We start from the raw sequence: 22506 nt of genomic DNA, 5'->3' as shown, positions 1-22506 counted from the left end.
AAATAATAAGTAAAAAACAACAACCATAACAAGACGTTGCACCAAATCTCGTAAACAAAAAAATATTAATGTGTTTGGAAACAAGATATATTAATTATATATAATTAATATACCTTGTTTGAAAATATATTTTTTGTATTATTGGCTTCTCTTTGAAAAAAATTTGCCTGCCGACAACAAATTTATAATTGAAGAAAGAATGTGCTCTTTTACGACTCTGCCATGACATTTGTTTTTTTTTCATTTCAACACTTCACTTGGATGCAATTTGATTCATTAAAAAAGTGAAAACGGAATTATTACAATAATGGAATCTAAAGTTACCGTTCTAACACCCAACGGCAGAAGACAAAATGTTAAAGTTACTCCGAACACTACAATATTGCAAATATTGGAGGAAGCTTGCAAAAAACATGGTTTTTCCAGCGATGAATACTGTTTGAAGCATCACAATAAGGAGGTGTCCCTATCGCAAATGTTTCGCTTTAGTGGTTTGCCCAACAATTGCCTATTAGAAATGTACCAAACAGATAAAAAACGAGTGGCTATGGCAGTGGATATATGTGTGCAAACTGAAGATGGATCACGTAAACAGGCACAATTTTTGCCCGATGATAATTTGTGGCACGTTCTGAAAGAAGTGATAGGAGAAGTTGAATTGCACAAGTTCGCTAGTCCAGTAGTGCTTTATATGCGTCAGGAGATATTGGGAGAAGAACTATTAGCCAAAACATCGCTGAAATCGTTGGGTATAATGGAGGGAAGAGCCTTACTGCGTTTGCTGGACAAACAGCCGGAAGAATTAAAAACGTTTGTTAAACATTTGTCAATAACTTTTAAACTTAGGCCATTATACGCTTTCTTGTTTTCCTTAAATTTAGACAAGCCATGGTTTATAAACCTCCTGCACCTAAAGTTGTGGCAACAACTTCTAACACTGATGATGACAAACCCAAAACTTCAAAGAGTATAGTGCCAGGTGGTAGTGGTTTTGCCATAACCAAAGACTTGGTACAATCCCTTAAAAAGGCTTCAGCAAACGAAACAAGTGAACCGAAGACTGAAAACAAAGAAGCAGCCGGCAGTAATACTGATATAAAAGTAGAAAATTTAGAACCAGAAAAACCTAAATATGACTGGGGCTCAGCACCAGGACGTTCGATGCGTACATCTGAAATGAAAATGGAGGTGGATGAAAATGAAAATTTAGAACCAGAAATTGAACCCGAATATCATATAGTATATAAATTATAACTCAAATATTTAAATTTGAAATAATATTTTACTCTATTTCGTACAGCTGGGAGAACGCAATGCCTTAATTTATTCCCTAGACTCGGCACAAAATCAAATAGAAGATTTACCCGACTCATTTTATGATTTAACGGTCAATGACTTGAAATTGGTTTTGCGTGATCTTAAAAAAATAGCCGCCGGCAATGAAGATGCACCATTGCTTACCGAAAAACTCCGTGAATTGGACGATAATAATACCATGCTTAGAAAAATTGCTCAATATAAAAATTGTGTTATAAGAATACAATTTCCTGATCGCCATGTTTTACAAGGGATGTTCAAACCAATCGATAAAATCTCAGATGTTAAAGAATTCACTAGAACTTATTTAGAGAATGCGGAAAAACCGTTTTATTTGTGTAGGTTTATTTAAAAATTTAACGTTTTTTTGGCAAGAATTTAACTTATATTATTATGCAGTTACCATACCACCTAAAACTAAATTAGATTTGGATAAAACCCTGTTAGAATTGGATTTTGTACCAAATGCTTTAGTACATTTTTCGCTGGAAGATGAAAACGATAAGACAGATAAATTTATAAATTCAGAATTTCTTAATAAATTAACACCGGCAGAAGGAGCTTTTTATGCAGCTAGCAAACTTAGGTAAAGTTTTAGATGAGTTATCTTATGGTTTATTTTGAATGAAATAACTTTGTTTTTCTTTTCAGACAACACAAACATACGCATAATCAAAATGTCTCTGAAGTTCCAAGTCCCTCCACTGGTGCCATACCAAAGCGGCCTAGAAATGATGAATTAAATAATAAATAAACACTATTCATTAAAATTCTTTAAAAGCATTTAAGGTCCTCAATAGAGAAGTGTCATCATAAAAGTAACATGATTTAATATTAAAAATATTTATGAACTTTTGGAAATAAGAGGAATAATTACATAAAATTATTGTATTTTTTATTAAAATTCTTTGGGTAATTTTTCAATTTTAGATTTTTCATCAGTTTTTCTACTTTTGCAAAAGTCATTCAAGAGAAAGACTGAATTTGGATTCAAAAGTTATATTGTTACAGTGCATTTTAATAGCTTTTCATTAGGAATCGAAAAAGGGAAAATTGTTGGTGTTTTGCCATTATCTCAATCAATTTAATAAATAAAACTCTTTTTCTTTTTGTTTGGAATAACATGATGTTTTCTTAATTTTAATTGGAAATCATGCAAACAAGTTTTTGTTGTATAAAATATTTCACAAAAAAAAATCCGCTTAATAAAGCCTACAAAATTGTTGTACATAATTGTTTAAAAGTTATACACACATAACTTTCTAAATTACTCTTGTGTACAATTTGAAATCAAGATAGCAAATCATGTAAAAAATATGTAAAAAGTTAACAATATTTGCCAATAATACATATGTAAATATGTAAATAAATATATTGCTCTTTTATAGATTTATTTATTAATACAATTACGTTTTCCAAAAGAATCGAAAACAAATATACAAATTGATAAACAAAACTTACTGAATAATTGTTATATCTTTAAAAAGCTAAATATGAATATTTAAACTTTTCTCTTAAAACGATATCAAAAACATGTACAATTAATTGGCATAGAGTAGTTGTTGAATTGATCCACAACCAAACCATGACAACAATGTCAGTAATCCTTATCAAGCATAACAACACTTTGCTCTTGAGCTATAGCGGCTAACTCCTTTAACCATTCATCTAATAAGACAGCACATAAGGCTAAATCTCTGGTGCGTTCGGTGCCACCACTGGTAATTGCTCCCATTGTTGATGATATCGAATCTAGGGAAGCCGGTTCGGAGCCATTACCACTACCCACCAAATATGCATTTCCCAGGGTAGATGAGGCGGTTAAAGTCGATGTTGAACTGGCCCTATCACTTAGAGAGGAGTTTATGCTGCTATGTTGTGGAAAATTGTGATACGATGTTGTAGCTGTTGCCGTTGATGAATTGTTCGATTGCACGGTAGTGTTACTGCTAACACTGCCACTACGTTCGTTTGTGCGTTCATTTGTTGCCGCCGTTATAGAGGAGGAAGTTGATGCCGAGGATTTTGCTCCTGAAGGCGGTAGATTGGTTAAACTAGTCTCTCTTGTAATAGAACTATTTACTGAATTCGATGCTTGATTTTGATTATTTAAAGAAGAAGATGTTGAAGAAGTGCCAGCCGCAGCATTTGATCCAACCGCAAATGGTGATGTAGACGACCCTCCTATAATATGGAATAGCATAATTTAATATTATTTGATTTCAAAAGAATTTTTCACATGTTTCTTATAGACAGTAAAACATTTTAAGATAAATAAAGGAAGCTGTTAAACAATTAAATTAATTAATTAATTAATCTTGACATGCTATTATTTTCTAAAAATATGTTTAATTATATTAAAAGTTATTAATAATAAAAGTAGGTATGTTTGTAAGACTACAGTATTTTAGTATTTTTTACGACAAAAGTTTTACAGAAATAGTTAACTAACACAGGCCGACAATTTTTTAACCCAGAGACCAAATAATATTAATCTAAAGGAAAGAATTTCTTCATCAGATCTGGAATTACAGTGACCTGAAGTTTTAAAAACGTTGTAGTGTATGGTATAAATACCATGAATATAACGATAACCATGAGTTTTTAAGCTTTAGGTGATGAAATCTTGAAGATAAAAGAAGATATGTCAGCTGTTTGAATTTTCAGGTGGCATACAACATTTTATTAATTTAAGTCTCAAAAAGGGCCAAAAGTTGCTTTTTTCAAACTTCAGGACACGATACATATCTCGAATTCCAGCTGTGGTCGAGAAATTCTAAGATTAGATTCGTATTCAGCGCAGCTTAATCCTTGATCTCAGGGTTTTGACTTTTTTTTCAATTTTTGTCGTCCTGTCTTGATTAATTGATTAAACAGCTTTGAATGGTGATGGTTTATTTAAGACAATCTAGTAATAATAATATACACAATGGGTCCAGTAATTGATTTTTGACTGAATCTTCACATAATATTAATACGGATAAGTAGTCAAATATGTTAAAAAATGTTTTTTTTAAGATTTCAGAACACTATATTTAAAAAACCTGATGTGATGGAGGAAATCAGGTTCGGATTTAACGCTGCTAAATCCGTTAACTCTCTGCGTTTCGACTTTTTTACAAATTTAGTTGGGCTGTGTAATTTTTACAAAAGAGTTCGTCCTTGGGTCAAAAGAAGAGCAATGTGCCAAATTTCTTCAAATTATCTTGAAAATTGCGATCTGTAGCGTACGCACATGGTTTACACAGACGGACTAAATCGACTCAGAAAGTGATTCTGAGCCGATTGGTATACTTTAAGGTCGTTGCAGGACAAATATTTTTATGTGTTACAAACATCAGGTAGAAACGAATAATACCCTCCCCACTATAGTCGTATAGGGTATAAAAATTTGAAGACAGAATGAATAAATTATTTGCAAATAGATCTTTTGTCAAATCTATTTTCAAATAAGACTGAGATAACTACATATTTACACAAAAAAGCAAACTAATATCTTAAAGCAATTATCTCTAATCTACTCAAAATTACATAAATATATACATATACAAATAAAAGTAAGCAGCAAAATCAAATGAATAAATTTCCAAATTGTAATAATAAACTACAACTACAATTAACTATAGATAATAATTATGAAATATGTATATAAATTTATTCTACTAATAACTACGAATTTTGATCAAAACAAACTAACAAAACAAATGATACCAAGTAAAGTGAAATATTTACCGGTGAAGAATGCATAAATTTGTGATAAGCCAGATGTAGCTAAGGAAATATCGTAAGAAAAAAATAAAAAATAAAAACAAAAATCAAAATATATTAAAACATGATAAATATGGTAATTTTTCTGTTCAAGAAATTTTGTTTTTTATTAGGTTTTCTGTAATGGCTAATAAATTGTTTGAATGTGTATGTGTGATTTAATGTTGTAATGGAAATATAGAAAAACATACATAAATAAAGCCCCCATTTAAACCCAAATTTAATAATTTAAAATAATATCACCTTAAGTAATTCCCAAACAATATTAAACAAAATGAATAGTGGTTTAAAATCAAGTTAATGTATTAAATGTAATCATAAAAATTAAAAACATAATAAAAACAATAAAAAAGAAAATATTTAACTTACCATTTGACTTGCGGCTAAACATACTAGTTATGGATTTGCTAATACTCATTCTTTTCGTGTCGTTACGTTTGAAGGGATCATACGACGACGAAGGTGTCACCTGTACCGGCGATGAGGCCGATATGGCGGCATATGTAGAATGTTGCGTTGTCATAACTTTGGCTACATGTAAGGGAGAATTTTCCGATGCTTTGCGGGCATTAATCAAACGAAATTCACGATCTATAAGATATGAACGGGCCACATCGATTATTTCTAGAGAATCTTCAACCACTGGTAGTTCAGCATCAATCTGTTGTTTGAGAATACGTAATACCTGATGAAATGAGGGAGTGTCTGAGGTGACAACAATATCGGGACGCAAGAGTATAGAGTGTATCAAAGGTAAGGGGTACCAGGCCAAACGTGTTATAAGCCCCGTAAGATGTAGATTCACATAAAGAGTATTACTGGTAAATGTTTGTAATTTGCTACAAACCGCATTTAAAAAGGGACCTTAAACAGAAAAAATTAATACAAATTATTTTATTATCACTTTTTAATTTTATTACACTTACCCAATGATACGGTCCCCTGGGCAAATAGATCTTCAGAAAAGTCCAAATCTGTTAAATGTAATTCATGGCGATTCTTTGACATTCTCCAGGACTCTTTCTTCGATAACATGGTGTTTTGTTTGTGGCTGCTACTGCTGGAATCTAAATCAATATCACCCATACTGACGGATACATTGGTCGAGTGTGGTAGCTCATCTGCAGCTGTTTCCTCATCTGCCGGTCTCCATTTAAATGACTCATAGCCACTGGATTCCCCTATAGATTGCAAACTATCGAATTGTTTTTTATCATCATAGAATGTTGTGCTTGAGGAAATTAGATTTGATTGCTCCAACAAAGGACTGCTATTGAATTCATTGAAAAACTGTTTAACCATTTCCAAAGTTTGATTATTTCCTTTGCCCGATTTACGAGGCCATTTTTGATATTTATAATCGTGGGACCAAGTTGAACAAGCCGTCAAACATTGCACTATACGAAAATGAGCTTCGAATAGATATGCATGATAATTGGCATATAAACTATCACCGGTATGCAAACCATAGTAATTCCAATTGGCTCCAATAGTTTTACTCAATGTTGATGTGGGCGACGGCATGGTAGGGTGTGTGTGATGTGCTGTATCGCCTACATGTTTATGTTTTGTCAACTCTCTAGCTCTTTTCATTACTTCGGGCGTTAGATCCAAAAAGAATTCGGCGGCGTTTGTATAAGGATCAATTTTGTTGATTTTGTGACGATAAGATATGGGTACATGTTTACCCGGCAGTAGATATTTCAATAATAGTTCCAACATTAAATCTTCACAATGTAAACCCAATAGGGTATCGAATAACGCCATTGTAACCATACATAAATTGGGATCTTGTGAACTTAAACGTTCCACCAATGTGTCCAATATACGTTCACCATCAAACTTTTCCACATCCAAGAGAAATTTCACAAATAATTTCATTAGTTCTGGTTCGGTCACTGAGCGCAATATTAAATCCAAGTAGGACATGGCCGAAATTTGAGAATCCACATTTGTCTGGAAATGTTTGCCTTTCAATGTCTGTGAATATTTCCAGAAAAAAATTGTTTCGATTTTTTTTACTTAACAATTGGTGTGGTTTTACAACTGAACTTACGAATAGTAGACGGAAAGTTATACGAATAGATAGATTTGTTAAACAGCATATTAGAGAGAGATTTAACACAAATACCAGGCGGTTAAAGGACAGTGTATAAAAAAAAGTACATACTATGTGTTGTCAGTCAATAAACATATAAAACACTTATTATCATTAATTAGTTTCTTTTTAACAGGAAAACAAATATTGTCTAGAATTTTTTGTTTCGATTATGAGATTTCTTAAGTTTTTTTTTTTTGGAAATTCGAAGTTTTGTTAGAAAAAGCTTTAAAGCTGTTAAAACAATCTCTAAATCATAACAATAAATATAATAAACTTAAACTTTTAAATATTTTCTGTTTTAGCGAAAAAGTGGTAAATCGGAGTACCGATTTCTGTTCAAAACTTTTCAAACGAACTTTTGATCTAGAACATTTTTACTATACGACAATGAATGTTTAGGGAAAAAAGAACTGATAGATTAACTAAAAGTCAGAGGGACGAACAAAGCAGGGTCGTCTTAGAAAGACACCTACTTTATGCATATATTATTAAATGGTCATTTCATAAAGTTTTAATTTTAATAACAATTTACTAGTGATTTTAAATAGAAGTTTCTACCACATATTAAACACTTTATTCTACTCATTTTGTATATTAATAATGCTTTGACAAAACAACATTTATAATTTTTTTCATTTTTAATAAATTATCATATAATAATTACATAGAAAGCAAAAAATCTTTCAAAAAACCAACACCACATAAAAATCGAAGACAATTTTTTTTAAACATACATACAAATAGACGTATAAAGGGACACAAACGTACAAAGCAAATAAGAAACTTTTACTTAGTGTGTTCCTTAAGAGTACATGTGCCATTTTTTTTTTTTTGTCTTGTGCCCCCTCATTAACATACCTGTAATAATGCCGGACCCAAAACGGGTACAATAAATCCCTGATACATAAAATCAAGCAATTGATTTTTAATCATTTCATGAGCCACCTGTACTACGGCATTACAAAATTCCAAAGCATTCATAAATAATGTTAATTCGGGTATTTCGGTAACATCATCGGGCGTTATACGATGCCAATCAATTGAATTGATTTCAATGGAATTGGGTAGACGTGAATAGAGGCCACCGAGGCCAGTAACCAATAACGGACACATGGACGAATATTGTGCTATATAAGTACCGATATTGGAGTTTTTTTGTGATAAAGCCATACAAAGTAAGAGAGCATCTCTGGCCTGATGACCCAAACTGCCTTCACGGTGAACATACGGTATGAGTAGAGAAAATATTATAAAGCTGTAATTGGAAAAAATTATATATTAGTATTTATTCCATTTTTAAAAGTAAAATTTTCTACTCACTTGCTGGGACTTTGTGTTTCTTGAGCCGACGTAAAGAAAAACAAATCCAAAAGATGAACATTTTGCATTAGAACTACACAAAGTTGATTCAATAGTATGACCAAACGTTTTTCGAGATCTGGCGGAAATATTTCACCTTGACTTGAAGCCAATATTTTCAATAAAGGCCTCAAAAATGGTTCGTGACACAACAGCTGATGCCTGGAATGACTAACCAATAGTTCATACAGTTTCAGCTGCTCCAAACGCACCGCATTAGCATAACGTCCCGTCATACAGCCCCATTCATATAATTTATCTAATAGATTTTCACTTAACATATATTCCAAACAAGGTGCTGGTGGTGCATTTGATGAGTCGGGTAAGGCAACTTTATTACAGTGATGTAATTCCACCAATAAAAGAGTAACCATAAAATCCAAATGTGACACAACCGCCAAAACATCATCATGTGATGGGGTACGATTTGGACCATCGGCTCTTTGGATAATTTCGTAGGCTTGCTGCCAGTGTTTACAAAAACTATCATAACAGGCACGCGGATCACAATCAGTTGCAGTATCTATGGGACGTTGTCTTAAAACAGGATGTTGTGTTGAACCGGAACTGCTGGATGTGGTGAAAAATGAACTTCCTGCAGCGGAGCCATTACTGTGAGTACGTGTTAGACTTTGCCTTAAAGGACTTGAACGTAACCAACTCATATTTTACAAAATGTTGTTGAGTTTAATTTTTGTTTGTGTTTTTATGTTTTGATTTGCTTGGCAAATATCTTCTCTTTCTTTTTTTTGCTATCGTCCACTATTTGTTTAACGCTAACAATAACAATGAAAACTATGTTATATTCACAAATGGTTGGATATTAACATATAACATACAAAATGTAAATGTATAAAGTATATTATTTATATGTATGTTTGTATCTAGATAGAATTATTATTGTATATTTTGATTCTCTTCTCTATGGTCTTTATATGTACTGCATAATCGTATTTGGACTCGGACTCGTACCGTAACGTATTCGTATGTGTGTTAACTAAATGTACATTTATGTATATTGTGCTGCTTATTTTAGTTTATCATCATCACAAGTTTTAGGCGACGTTTCATTGTAAAATGGGGGGACGTAATATTTATAATTGACTGTGGTGTTTGTTTGCCTTATAATTTTTTATTTTTATTTTTATTTTATTTATTTTGTTCGATGTTTTTGTTTCGCTTTTTTTTATATAAATATACGTACTTTTATTTTAATTATTTTATTTGTAGTGTGCGATGATAATGATGACGTGATGCAAATTTTAAGCGTTTCTAAAAAATGATAAGAAAATTTGTTATGTTTATAAAGCTTGTTAAATAATTATTAAAGTTGACGATTAATATTTGAAATTTTAATGCACCTAGGAAAGAGTTTTTTATATTCTTTAACAATTCCATTGTTTTGCCAATACCACAATGTATGTATTCTGTTTACAAAACTTTAGTGTTAAGTTCCAACGTGTGCAACTGCTACGGTTATAATTTATTGTGTGTGCTGGATGTTGCAATATTTGTCTTATTTCTCGCATCAAACAAAAAACTAACAAACAAACGTATAAAATGCTAGAGATACTAACACAGCTATACAAATATAAAAGTTTATAAATAAAGCAAAATGTTGGAATAAAAATAAAATCAAATCAAAATAATTAACAACTACTACATAGTAAATAACTGCACAGTAAAAGCAAATGGAAAATCCCACAAAATTTTTGAATGTATGTTTTAATATAGGTACTACCTGATTTGATATAAATATTGCAGATATTCACAAACGTAAAATTTAAATGGCAAATTTTTAAGAATACAAAAAGATAAAAATTGTTTATACTAAATTAATTATTTTTTAATATAATTTAAGATTCGTTGCGCTTAATATTACTTAAATATGTAAATTTATAAATGAAATGTCAAACAACTGGTGAAGCAAAAATATAAAGTTCAGTGAACATCTTATCTTGAAAAAGTATGAAACAAAAATAACCTTTTCAAAAAATGTTCGTTCTGTAATAATAAAATATTTAATAGGTATGAATATTTTTAAGCTTAATGGTCAGTTAACAGTTGGCAGATAAATTTTTGGTATTCGTTGTTTTATTGAAATGTTAATTATAACTAATTGTTTGCGAATATCCTCAAATTTGAGAAGTTTAAGAAACTCTGTGCGATGTTGAAACATTTTAGTGTTAATAAGAGAGAAATAGTCAGACTAGTTGGCTGGCTGCCTGGCTAGAGTTAGCGGTTGAATTGTTTATGAGTTTGACTTCAATGCTTCGATGCTTCACAACCTCACAGAAAACAAATAAAACCACCAAACAGATAAAAAACAGATGCTGTTGGATATAGACTTCTTAATGTTTCTAATAAACAAAAACACAAAGCACCTGTATGTTTATCTATCTAGCAATTGGTGTTACCTTTGCACAGAAGTACTTACTACTTCTCAACTCAGCTGGCGGCCAGGTAGGCTGGCAAAAAAAACAACAAAAAAACGAACGAAACTATTAAACAACACTCTTTGTAGAAGCACTTGCAATGTACAATAATTTAAAACTATAAATAAAAAACTATACCAACAAAATTCAACACCTTTGGCCTTGTGACAAATTAATTTTGTATTAATACAAAAAATACAACAAAAAAACGCAAAATATTTGTCACCAATTTTGTTAAAAAAGCTTGTATATTACAACACACTCCTTCGAATTAATCGACAAATTCGATAAATATAAATAAGTTGAATAATACAATTTGAAAAGAAATTGATTCTAAAAATTAATTATTTGTTTGTAGCCACTCTACCCCTCTTACCTTTTACTATTATTTCAATTTATAAAGTTGTTTCTTAAATACAGTTTATTAAATAAAACACACACACACACAACGTCTTTATGTAGTTAAAAAATATGTATTACGTTGTTGTAGTAGTTGTACTTCCGCAGCCCACAAATTACAATATAAACATTGATTTTTTCACTTTTAGTTAATAAATAATTGAAAATTTTTATAATGCACTTGTAGTATGTCAACTAATTTATACGTTTTTAATAATTTCACATTTTATAAATGATTTATTTTAATAAAATTTGCATTGCAAAAAATTTTAACAGAGAATAACACACAGAAAAGAAAGTAATGACGATATAAAATAAATAAATTCACAATAACAAGATTGACAGGTAATTTGACATTTCCAACTAAAAACAAAAACAGATATGTTATAACAAACAAGTGTTTTTTATTTTGTTTTGCTTGTTTCGAAGCGCCATCTAGAGGCAGTTAACAGCAAATAATACACCACAAAAGAATATGCCAAAATCAGCTGTATATGAAAAAATAATACAAAGCAAAGTGGAATAAAAGTAGTTGCAGTAGTTAAAAGGAGGTGGATTTATTGTTTAAGTATTTAATTTCTTATAAAATCTAACAATTATGTCAAATCCATTTGGTGAACCTGATGAAAGCGATATCGATGGTGCTATACTTGAAGGTTTTATTTGTCCCATCTGTCGTGAGGATTTAAAATCCCTCGAATTTCTTACCGACCATTTCGACAAAGCTCATGCTGAAGATGACGATCTTCGGACATTGTTTAAGGACATTTTTAGCAAAGCTAAGAAGAAAATCAATTTTGACTTGTCACGTAACTTAGAGAAAAATGCCACCATATCCAATTCCCGCAGTGGAGGTGAGCCTAACATACGTGAAACCAGCAATGCTCGTTCGCGCATGAATGTTTTCAATTTCATGGATCATCAGGAGGTCGGTGTGGAACAGTCGCTCACAGAGTATTTTCAATCTATAAGAAATCCTCGCTTGGAACGTTATGCGAGTGAAACAAATAAATTGATTATAAGACTACACAAACTCTTAAAGGATATGCCTTCGGATGCAGTATTGCGAAAACAACATGAACAAAATGTAAGCTTTTTCGATTAGTCAAATTTTAAGATAAAATATTTAAAAAGTTTGTCATTCCATTGTAACTTTTACAATTTACATATCTGAACAACCTCATAAAGTTGTATATTCAGCAAATATGAATATATTTCTGAGAGTATTTACACGTATGTTTTTACATTAGGACAGCCCCGTTTTAATTTAGAAAACTTAAATTAAAATTAGGCTCCCCTAATGAACATATATCGTTAAATCATTATTTTTATTCCAATTTTTGATTTTCCTATTATTTTAGGGCATATGTAAACTAAAAACCTACATATAAATTTAAAAACTTATTGAAATATATTAAACCTTAATTTAGATTGTTCCTTGGCTGGATGGCAGCTCTGTTAAATTGTGTCCAAATTGTGCCAAAAGTTTTCACATTGCCAGACGCCAACATCATTGTCGTTTGTGTGGCAGTATAATGTGCCATGATTGTTCTAAATTTTTACCTCTTGATACGGCATGTAAGTATAGAAAATATATATATTAAATTATTATTTCCTAAATATTATTAACATGGAAGACATAATGATCAGAACTAAAAAAAAATAATTTTTTCGAACGAACAGTGTCATACAATATGACTCATACCTATTCGACCAAAGATAATTGTTAACTCAGTGAAAATTGTTTTAAACGGAAATATTTTATATTTGTATAGGAGGGAGTATTCAAATATCAGTAGTCTATTTCTAAACTATATTTAGCCATAATATATTGTTCTTCAACAATTCATTCGAGAAGTTAGCTATTTAAAATCCGTGATATGAGCAAAATTCCGAAACAACCCATGAACATATATATGTATTAAACTTTATCATAAGTTTTTTCTTTCGTTGTACGATTAAAATGGCAAAAAATTATTCAAATCGATTCAAAATTTCATATAGCTCACATCTAATTTTGTATATTCTCGTAAAGAGGATTTATTGTTTATAAATCCCTCTAAAATATCGGTATCACCACAAAATTTTGCACATACATACATATATCGAATGGTAATAGAAATCGTAATAAGGTCCACTTACAAAAATGAATTCAACGATCATGATTTATTAACAAACATATCGGGCCAAAATTAATCACGAATATGTTGTGTACATACAAAAATTATTCAGCGAAATTTTTACCGGACCGACCCATAATTAATAATTCTTTCTTTGAAAAGTAGTTTTTAGTGAGAATTGTCCGGTGTTGGAACTATTTGCAACTTGAACTGCTCCTGTTTTCCCATTCCAATTTTGCCTTCCGAAACTGTTATCAATTCTTACCAATTCTTCTTACCATTAGTGTGGACAGTTTGTATATCTACACTTTCCTTTCATTGTGATAAGTTCTATTATGTAATTCATTGGGATCGAGTTCTTTAACTTTTGATTTATCACCTACCTTTTTCGCTTGGGATCCAGGGCTTGTAATTATTTGAGATTTTTTTTTTAGGTATAAGCAATTTTGTTTAATTGATATTTAGGCATTTTCTATCTTTGTAATATAGTTTAATTGGCCTAATGAGGCTTTTATATTACAGTAATGAATAAATAAATAATTGGTCATAGTTTCCATAATAATATTGTTAATTATTTAAGCTATCAAAATTTATAAAATGTTAATTTCTATGTAAATATTCGACATGTTAATAAAAAACTATGCAAAGGGTATTTAAGATTCGACATAGACGAATATTGAAGTCTGACTTGTTATTTACTGTTTTTAAAAACAATTTTTTTCTTTTACCGTTATTCCAAAAGATTCAGTTGCATTTCAGTTTGTTATTAAAGTACTTTTTTTATCTACTACAAAAATAATCAACCGTTCAGAAATAAAATAGGAGTAACCAAAACAACAAAAAAAAAAAAAAGAAAATAGTAAAAGAAAAGAAAAAACTACACACAATTTGTTTAAAATAACAAAAATGAAAAGAAAAATGTTTTAATTTGTTAAGTTTTTATAAAATATTAAACGCCGACTATCCATTAGTAAATAGTTGAAATAAATTCTGTAATCATATAGCTACAGAAATAACTATGTATACAAAATAATTTGTACAATAAAAATCTGACGAGAAAACAAAAGATAACGTGGCAAAAAAACAACAACAAAATTGATAAAATATACCAGTTAGCCAAAAGAAAGTATAACAAGAATCTCCCAAATGAGAAAAACTAACTAACGGATGTAAATATCTACTAAAAATATAATAAATCTTCAGCTGGAGTTAATAATACAACCCCACAGAACAGAAACATCTAAAAAAGCCAAAATGACAGAGGAAACATTTATGTTAGTTATGCTAGTAATAGTGATGTTAGTGGGTTCATATATGGCAGGCAGTATACCACTAGTAATGAAGTTAAGTGAGAAAAAGCTCAAACTAGTTACTGTCCTGGGAGCGGGCCTATTAGTAGGCACAGCCTTAACTGTTATTATACCTGAAGGCATAAGATCTCTATACACAGAAGTGGAAACACCAATGTTAACTAAAACTACCGCCAATACAGCAGAAGCACCTACTTTACATTCGCACGACGAGGAAAAGGATCATTCTCGCACTATTGGTTTGTCGTTAGTATTGGGTTTTGTCTTTATGATGCTGGTGGATCAAATATCACAAAAACGACAAAAAGAATCATCTCCCAGCGATAAAAACATAACAGCGACCTTGGGTTTGGTGGTACATGCTGCTGCTGATGGTGTGGCTTTGGGGGCAGCTGCCACTACCAGTCACAAAGACGTCGAAATGATAGTGTTCCTAGCAATTATGCTGCATAAAGCACCAGCCGCTTTTGGACTAGTCAGTTTTTTGCTGCATGAAAAAATCGAACGACAACAGATACGCAAACATTTAGCAATATTCTCTTTATCGGCCCCTCTCTTAACGCTACTCACCTACTTTGGCATTGGACAAGAACAAAAGGAAACCTTAAATTCTGTCAATGCCACTGGCATAGCTATGCTCTTTTCGGCGGGCACCTTTTTATATGTAGCAACAGTTCATGTTTTACCCGAATTAACACAAGGTGGACATTCTCATGCCTCATCGCATTCTTCCCAATATCGTCTGCTTGAAGAGAATGCCGACCTGCCAACACAAATCGTCCCATCAAACGGTTTGAGCTGCAGTGAACTTATTATAATGATATTTGGCGCATTATTACCATTAGTGATAACATTTGGCCATCATCATTAATAAAAAAATCTAGTATAATAAATTATTTGTAAATATATACACTATATACAAAGCAGGGTGTTCCCAAAATAGAATTGAACGTTTAAATAACTCAAACTGTTGTGTTTGGGTGAGCTTTATGAATGAGCTTATACGCAGACAATGGGTCTGGGTTTCAAAGTTAAAATTTCTCTAGGATTAAAGGGTCCTTTTTTCGATAATCCAATGTAATCATAAAGTGTTATATATCAATGAAAAGCTTAAGAAATTACGTGTATAAAGATATATAGAAATACAGAAAGAATCATAAAAACCTTATATTGACGTCAAGACAAAAAAATGATATTGCATTTTAGAATGAACTAAATTTTGTTCTCGGCAAGAATATCAGCAACTTCCATTTTGGGATCACCCTAATATACATATATTAAGATTTATAAAGAAACATAAATATATGATGCTATGACATACGAAATCATGATCAAAATAAAAGTTTTACATTTAATGTATAAAAAAGCGCTTAATTTATAGAACGTTAAATAAAAATTTTATTTGTGAGGAAAAATTTAAAAAAATGGAGTTTTTGGTGAAACAAATCGTAAGAAATTTAAAACGATAAATAATTTAAACCATGAAAACCTCTTTATTAAACAAATGTTTATATAAAATTTTTTTTTTTTTTTTTTTTAAATTAAAATATCCTTTGAATGTTTTTTAGTGGAATTAGCCAGTCTTACAATGACACACAGTGAACCTCTTAAACAAACCGCAGATGAAAAGAATGCCACCAGTTCCTCTAATCCCCAACAAAGTGGTATACGTTCCTGTGATCACTGTCTATGGCTTTTAGAAACACGACAGGAAATGCACGAAAGTCGTACATGTCGTCCACCCATAACACACATTTATGCAGATATACAGAAATTGCGTAAAAATGTTATGCCCGACATAGAAATGTATTTGAAAATCATAGCCAGTCTCTATGAGGGAGAGTCCATATTTACTTTAAACGATGCCAGTGCGCTGCGTGGTAAAATTGGACAAGTTGCCGAAGCGATAGATGTACTTAGTAAGCGTATTTTGGCCATATCTTGTGAACCGGGCACTCGAGAGGAGAGTCTAAAGAAGGCCATACGTTTATCTTGTATACAATTGATAAAAGAAAAAATGCTTTCACTGCCACCTCTGCCAAAGGAGGAGGAAATACGTAAGATACAAGAACGTAAGCGTATGGAAGCAGAATTACGTATAGCCACAGAACGCAGACAAGCTATGGAGGCATATGAAAGATATGGTTTGGCAGCTGCCTCCAGTTCAGAAAGTACAAGTTTAAAAAGTGGCGATTATGCGCAAGGGGCAAGTTTTAACTACATTTTTAAACATGTGTATGTATGTATATCTTTTAATTAATTTATTTTTTTCTTTATTTAATTTTAGTCCGATTTACGTTCTTTGGATAACTGGACTGCTCATCAAATCAGTACAGCTGGCCTAGTGCAAAGTGATGATCCTTTAGTGGAGCAAATAAATATAATCAAAGGTTATATAAAGCAAGCCAGACAGGATATGAACTTTGATGTTGTCGAGACATTAGAAATTAATTTAAGAGAATTGCAAAAAGAATTTTACCAACGCCAAAGAGCTTTAAGTGTTAAGCATAATAATACTGCTACAACGCAAAATAATGAACAAACAGCGAACCTAGATACTAAATAAATTATATTTGAATTTCTCTTTTGCCACACACATTCCCCCATTTAACACTCACAAGTCACAAAAACTGTGTGTATACAACAATTTGTATACCAAATAATCACACCTACAAAAATACTTGCGAAAATTTAAAAAAAACATTAATATTTCACATTTCTTTATTTTTTCAAAACATTAAAAAAAGGTATTTACTTTATTTTATACCTTAATGAAAATGTGCAATTTTTATTGCATGTTTATAAATTTACTCTAATGTGTATTTATTTGATCATTTATTTCTTTTTTTTTTTTTTTTTTGTAATAAATGCTAAAATTAATATAATTTAATAAAAAATAAAACTGGACTCTTGTTGCAAAATATTCGTTGTAAACAATAATTTATCAGCTTTTTAGGCCTTAAGACCAACGGAGGCGACTAAAGCTTTAACTTTTTCTACGTAAGCGTTAGTAGCATCGGCAGTTGACATACCCTTACGATTATTCCATGCTTCCCATTTGGCCTTTCCTTTGAAGTCCAAAAATCCAGGTTTATCTAAAAAGTTAATGAATAATAATTTTGTTTAATAAAAATTACTTCACACACATAATAACAATATTAATTTAAATTTTGCTTTTAAAATAACAGTTTTTATACAACCACCCTGTACATACATTTAACGCAATCAATTAAGTATATATTAAATTTTGTTCGTTATCAATTTATTGATAGCGGGCAATAATAATACATGTAACAATGTTGTTTCTCGTAGATGTTAATGACATGATAATCTCGCTTAATAAAAATACATAATTTTAATTGATAATCTCTTATAAGTTCCATATAGAGGGAAAATTTTAGTTTGTAGCGATCGTAGGATCCCTACAAAAATGTTTACTGAACTGAACCAAATGATAAAAAGGTCCTTTATAAGATTTTCAGTTTTTTTTTGTAAATGGTCCACATGCTAAGCAATGGTTTATAGACTAGTCTATAGTCTAGTCAATAGTCTACTCTATAATGCAGTAATCTAGTCTATAGTATAATCTATAGTCTAGAGTCTAGACCATAAAACAATAATATGGGTGTATCATGATCTAGACTATAGTCTAGTCCATATACTCTAGTCTCTATAGTCTAGTATATAATCTAAGGATTGTTTTTGAACTAGGAGCTATAGTTTCTAAAAAAACTAATCAAGAATGAGAAAAATGCGTAATATTTTCATGGATTGTTTCGGAATTTTGGTCATATCTCCATTATTAATGGACATATTTAAGAATACTGGGAGAATGTCCTATCATTCGTAACGCATTTAAAATCTACCAGCTACATTTATACAAATCTATCTAGATACTTAAACAAAACTTGGATATGTACATACCAGTATTACAATCGCCTACGGTAGCTTGCTTATACAAACTGTATAATTCTAATAAATCATTATCGGCGGGTGTAGAGTTCAAATTTTTTACATCTTCAGCGGCTTTGTTGAATTCCTATGGGAATAAAAGTAAAATAAAGATTATAAGATTACCCAAAGATAAAAACTTAACACGTGTAATTTTAAAGAAAATTTAACTTAAATAGTACAAAGTACAATATGATAAGAATTAAACATAAATTTATTTATAATCTAAACAAATTAGGTACACTGTATTTTATTTACCTCTTGAGTGGCCATGGTTATAGTACAAAAATCTAACTAACTTTGTGCGTATTAAATCTGTAAATGAAATAAAAATATATATTATTCTTCAATTTATAATAAAATCAATTTTTGGATAAAGTTTAATTATTAAGAAGTCGTGTACACACAAGAAAATATGCATTAATGTACATATACAATGTTCTTTAGGGGTCACGCCACTTGCTAAAGCCACTCCCTCTCCTTTAAAGTTTTCCACTTACACACAAATTTAATAATGATTGTAAGGAGGGAGGGTGGAATTTTAGATTATTATGTAAATACGAGAAGTATTTTCCGCTTTTTGCTCTTACCAGTTGAATAGTTAATAACTGTGTGAAAATTAGCCGGTTGTTTTATTTTACTAATTGGAAAATATTCCTTAAACAAGATGGTACTAGTTTGCCAGGGAAAGGAAAATACAGTCATTTTGTTTTTGTAAAAGAGCTTAGATCTGTCAAATTCTCCTATTAGTTTTGTTATTGGTGTACAACAAACACAAGTAGGATTGACAGTAGGCTTTTCTAAAATAAATGAATGATACCACCTGATTCAATTGTCTTATAACTAGTAATGCTAATTCAGCGAGATAGTTTATTTTATCATATTTCCAATATACATAAGATAGAGTGCTATATTCGGCTATGCTGAATCTTAAATACCCTTCACTTATATGCTAATTTTTTATAACACGACGATTATTTGTAGAAATTTACATTTTATAAATTTTGATACAAATTATGGACCGATCTGGAAAAATATATACAAAACATATTGGTGTAGAATTTAATCCCAATATTAATACCAATTCATGAGTTATTTACGATTAAGTAATTTTACTACGTGGACTTTATATGGAAGCTATAAACAATTATGGGCCGTTCCGAAAAATATTTCGCAGAATTTGTATATATAGAAAATATATTCAAGTATAATTTTATCCCAAAATCAATATATAGCTTAATATTTTCATGAGTTGCTTCTGAATTTTGCTCATATCTCCGTTTTTTATCAATCGAATTTGTTGATTTTGAATATGAAACATCTTTATGTATTTTGTTAATGAATAACGGTAATTATGTTTGTACAAGCTTTCATTTGCTTATGTAAGAAGTCTGGCTACTCTACGGAGAAGATGCTTTGCCAAGAAGACGTTAATAAGATGACAGTAGTGACAAATACATTGCACTTTTTATGTATGTATTTTGACAGCATTAGTTTTAGAAACATTTTTTCAATATAAAGTTTGACAGTTTTGGCATATAAAAGCATAAACTGAAAACTATCAGCTGTTAAACGCCTTTATTTTGTATAAATTCGCCTTGCTACAATAAAAACAACAACGCATTGAAACAAAGTATAACAATAATAAATTGATATGAATTTGTAAATATTTTTTTTTTCGTGATTTTCGTCTTATTAAAAACATAAATAAACGGATAAAATGGTAAATTATCAATTTTATGTTTTGCCTTAAATCATTATAATATTGGAATAATCCAAAGATCATATTAAACGATGAGGTCAACTCAGCCAGTTCATCAGATGACGAGGGAGGAGATATAAATGTAACCGAAGAGAACAGCAAACAACATATAAAATCCAACAAAGATGATGCGCAAAGGCAAAATCGTACAAAGTCAAATACGGACCCTAACCCAAAACCAGAAGATTGTCAGGAGATTTTATTGAAAATGTTAATGGATGTCTCTCAAAAACTATGTAAGTTATCCTTCCAAATTTTTTTTGGCTATTTATAAATGTCAATAATAATGTACAGGCTACCAAATAAAATGGTTGTTCCACTTAATCATGGTCGATTTGGGAGGTTATCAAATATTTGATCGTTTTGCACAATGGTGTGTACAGCATCCTCATCTGGCAATTTGTTTAGTAGCGGCTGGCTTGGTGGCTTCATTGCCAGTTTTACTGTTTATGGCATTTGCCTTATCAACAATTGTTATGACCTTTACGGGATTTTTAGTATTAGAAGGTGAGTTTGCTATTATTAATAATCAAAATATCAGAAAATCGTAATATTCTAATGTGTTTTCCCTTCTAGGAACTCTTTTAACCATCTTAACCATGATAATGCTGGGCCTGTTAGGAGCTGTGGGAATAGTCTTAATATTTTTTGCTCTTGTTGGTATTACAACATATTTAGGAGTTTCACAGGTCTATGACATGTATGGAAGCACAGAAACTCAACGCACAAATTTAAGAAATGTAATGCAAAGGAATGATCGAAATTTCACTACGCAGACGGCAACATCACCCAGAAATTGTAATCGAACTTCACAAGATGAAAATGTTATTGATTAAGTTGGAGAAAACACAAATTTTTGAAATATTTAACACAAAGTTTTGCCATTTTTTTGTGATGGACATTCAATATATTATTCTATTTATTATCGATGTTATTTAATCCTATATTAATTGAATATTCAGCCATTATAACTTTTAGTATTCGAAATTCAGTACTTTAGTTGAGGTCTTAATTGTATTTAAAATAATAAATATCAAATCGCACAGATGTAAATATCATTAAAAAATGCTTAAATTTAAAATTTAAAAACTGTATTTCGACCGGCCAAATTAGTTTATATTTACATATGTAAATTAATGTGGCGCCATTTGTATGGGAAAAAATAAGGTACTGTTGTTCCAACTGAAAATGAAAGCTTGATTCATGTTAAGATACCTTCGTTTAATATTTTGTGAGCTGGGTCAAAGGATAAAATATGCCCTTTTTTCCATGTTTTTTTTCATGTTTGACGCAAAGGAATAATAAGCATTTTTGATATAATGTGAAAATTTAATCTGGATTAAAATTTAATTAAATTACTTTTAAAAAAACCATGTCGGGGAAATTGTATGATATGTAATTTATGTTATGTAATATGTAGCAATTCAAATTTTTTGCAATCTGTAAAAATTTCAAAAACAAATTTTTTTCGAAAAATTCAAAATTTTTTAATACATTTGTAATCGCACATAAATGTTTGCATTTTAAAGGCCTTTCATATGTAATATTTTCTTTTAATAGCGTTATTGCTAAAATACCGATACCGAAATAATACAAAATACGAATAACGCTAAGATACCGTTACCAAAATAAGCCACAATACTGATACCGCTTAAATAACGTCTCCATTATTACATTTGTTATGACAACAACGCAGTGGTATAGAATAAATAAAGAGGAAAATTATTCTGTAATTTCTGTTGTATACCACCGATCACAAAGTTATATCTGTGCCACCGATTTCGCTTAAAAACCGATATCTAAATAAGCAAAAAATTGTAATGCTAAAATACCATTACCGTTACCGAAATAAGCCAATATACCGATACCGCTATCTTCTCACCGTCTCGAAACGGTTTCCAACCTTGCATTAACACAATTTTCCACTGTAAATATTATTTATTATAAGTAATTAAAACTCTATTCTTAAAATTTTCAAAAAATA

The 22506-nt window shown here is 30.6% G+C and overlaps 6 protein-coding genes across 10 annotated transcripts; 4 read left to right on the top strand and 2 right to left on the bottom strand.

Annotated features, from left to right (window-relative positions):
• The first annotated feature begins 202 nt into the window (after positions 1 to 202).
• LOC119609260 (tether containing UBX domain for GLUT4) lies at positions 203 to 2200 on the top strand. Its single transcript, XM_037963977.1, has 5 exons — positions 203 to 810; positions 882 to 1239; positions 1301 to 1655; positions 1717 to 1903; positions 1969 to 2200. The coding sequence occupies exons 1-5, from the start codon at positions 308 to 310 to the stop codon at positions 2069 to 2071; spliced, it is 1506 nt and encodes a 501-aa protein (XP_037819905.1). The 5' UTR covers positions 203 to 307; the 3' UTR covers positions 2072 to 2200.
• A 491-nt stretch (positions 2201 to 2691) lies between these two features.
• LOC119609258 (UPF0518 protein GG24907) lies at positions 2692 to 11666 on the bottom strand. 5 transcript variants are annotated; one of them, XM_037963973.1, is made up of 7 exons: positions 11461 to 11666; positions 8507 to 9817; positions 8045 to 8441; positions 6012 to 7065; positions 5455 to 5949; positions 5050 to 5088; positions 2692 to 3501 (listed from the first exon to the last, which is right to left on the bottom strand). In XM_037963973.1, the coding sequence occupies exons 2-7, from the start codon at positions 9208 to 9210 to the stop codon at positions 2915 to 2917; spliced, it is 3276 nt and encodes a 1091-aa protein (XP_037819901.1). In that variant the 5' UTR covers positions 9211 to 9817; positions 11461 to 11666; the 3' UTR covers positions 2692 to 2914. The 5 variants fall into 5 exon arrangements, with proteins under 5 accessions (XP_037819901.1, XP_037819899.1, XP_037819902.1 ...); XM_037963971.1 differs by having other exon boundaries at positions 11357 to 11657; XM_037963974.1 differs by having other exon boundaries at positions 6012 to 7041; positions 11357 to 11657.
• Positions 11656 to 17922, top strand: LOC119609259 (rabenosyn-5). Its single transcript, XM_037963976.1, has 5 exons — positions 11656 to 11724; positions 11809 to 12466; positions 12810 to 12957; positions 16378 to 17015; positions 17097 to 17922. The coding sequence occupies exons 2-5, from the start codon at positions 11978 to 11980 to the stop codon at positions 17373 to 17375; spliced, it is 1554 nt and encodes a 517-aa protein (XP_037819904.1). The 5' UTR covers positions 11656 to 11724; positions 11809 to 11977; the 3' UTR covers positions 17376 to 17922.
• LOC119609261 (zinc transporter ZIP9) lies at positions 14312 to 16224 on the top strand. The gene has a single exon (XM_037963978.1). The coding sequence runs from the start codon at positions 14754 to 14756 to the stop codon at positions 15678 to 15680; it is 927 nt and encodes a 308-aa protein (XP_037819906.1). The 5' UTR covers positions 14312 to 14753; the 3' UTR covers positions 15681 to 16224.
• LOC119609265 (acyl-CoA-binding protein) lies at positions 17632 to 19475 on the bottom strand. The gene is made up of 4 exons (XM_037963981.1): positions 19351 to 19475; positions 19019 to 19075; positions 18734 to 18848; positions 17632 to 17904 (listed from the first exon to the last, which is right to left on the bottom strand). Exons 2-4 carry the CDS (start codon positions 19031 to 19033, stop codon positions 17762 to 17764), a joined length of 273 nt encoding a protein of 90 aa, XP_037819909.1. The 5' UTR covers positions 19034 to 19075; positions 19351 to 19475; the 3' UTR covers positions 17632 to 17761.
• Positions 19476 to 20360: 885 nt separating this feature from the next.
• Positions 20361 to 21575, top strand: LOC119609278. The gene is made up of 4 exons (XM_037963999.1): positions 20361 to 20483; positions 20542 to 20758; positions 20817 to 21029; positions 21099 to 21575. Exons 1-4 carry the CDS (start codon positions 20481 to 20483, stop codon positions 21356 to 21358), a joined length of 693 nt encoding a protein of 230 aa, XP_037819927.1. The 5' UTR covers positions 20361 to 20480; the 3' UTR covers positions 21359 to 21575.
• Positions 21576 to 22506: the final 931 nt, after the last annotated feature.

Source organism: Lucilia sericata, unplaced genomic scaffold (assembly GCF_015586225.1).
Source record: "Lucilia sericata isolate MDLA Ls3-8-SP2 unplaced genomic scaffold, ASM1558622v1 Contig000954F_arrow, whole genome shotgun sequence".
NCBI lineage: Eukaryota > Metazoa > Arthropoda > Insecta > Diptera > Calliphoridae > Lucilia > Lucilia sericata.
This window is presented reverse-complemented; position numbering and strand designations above follow the sequence as displayed.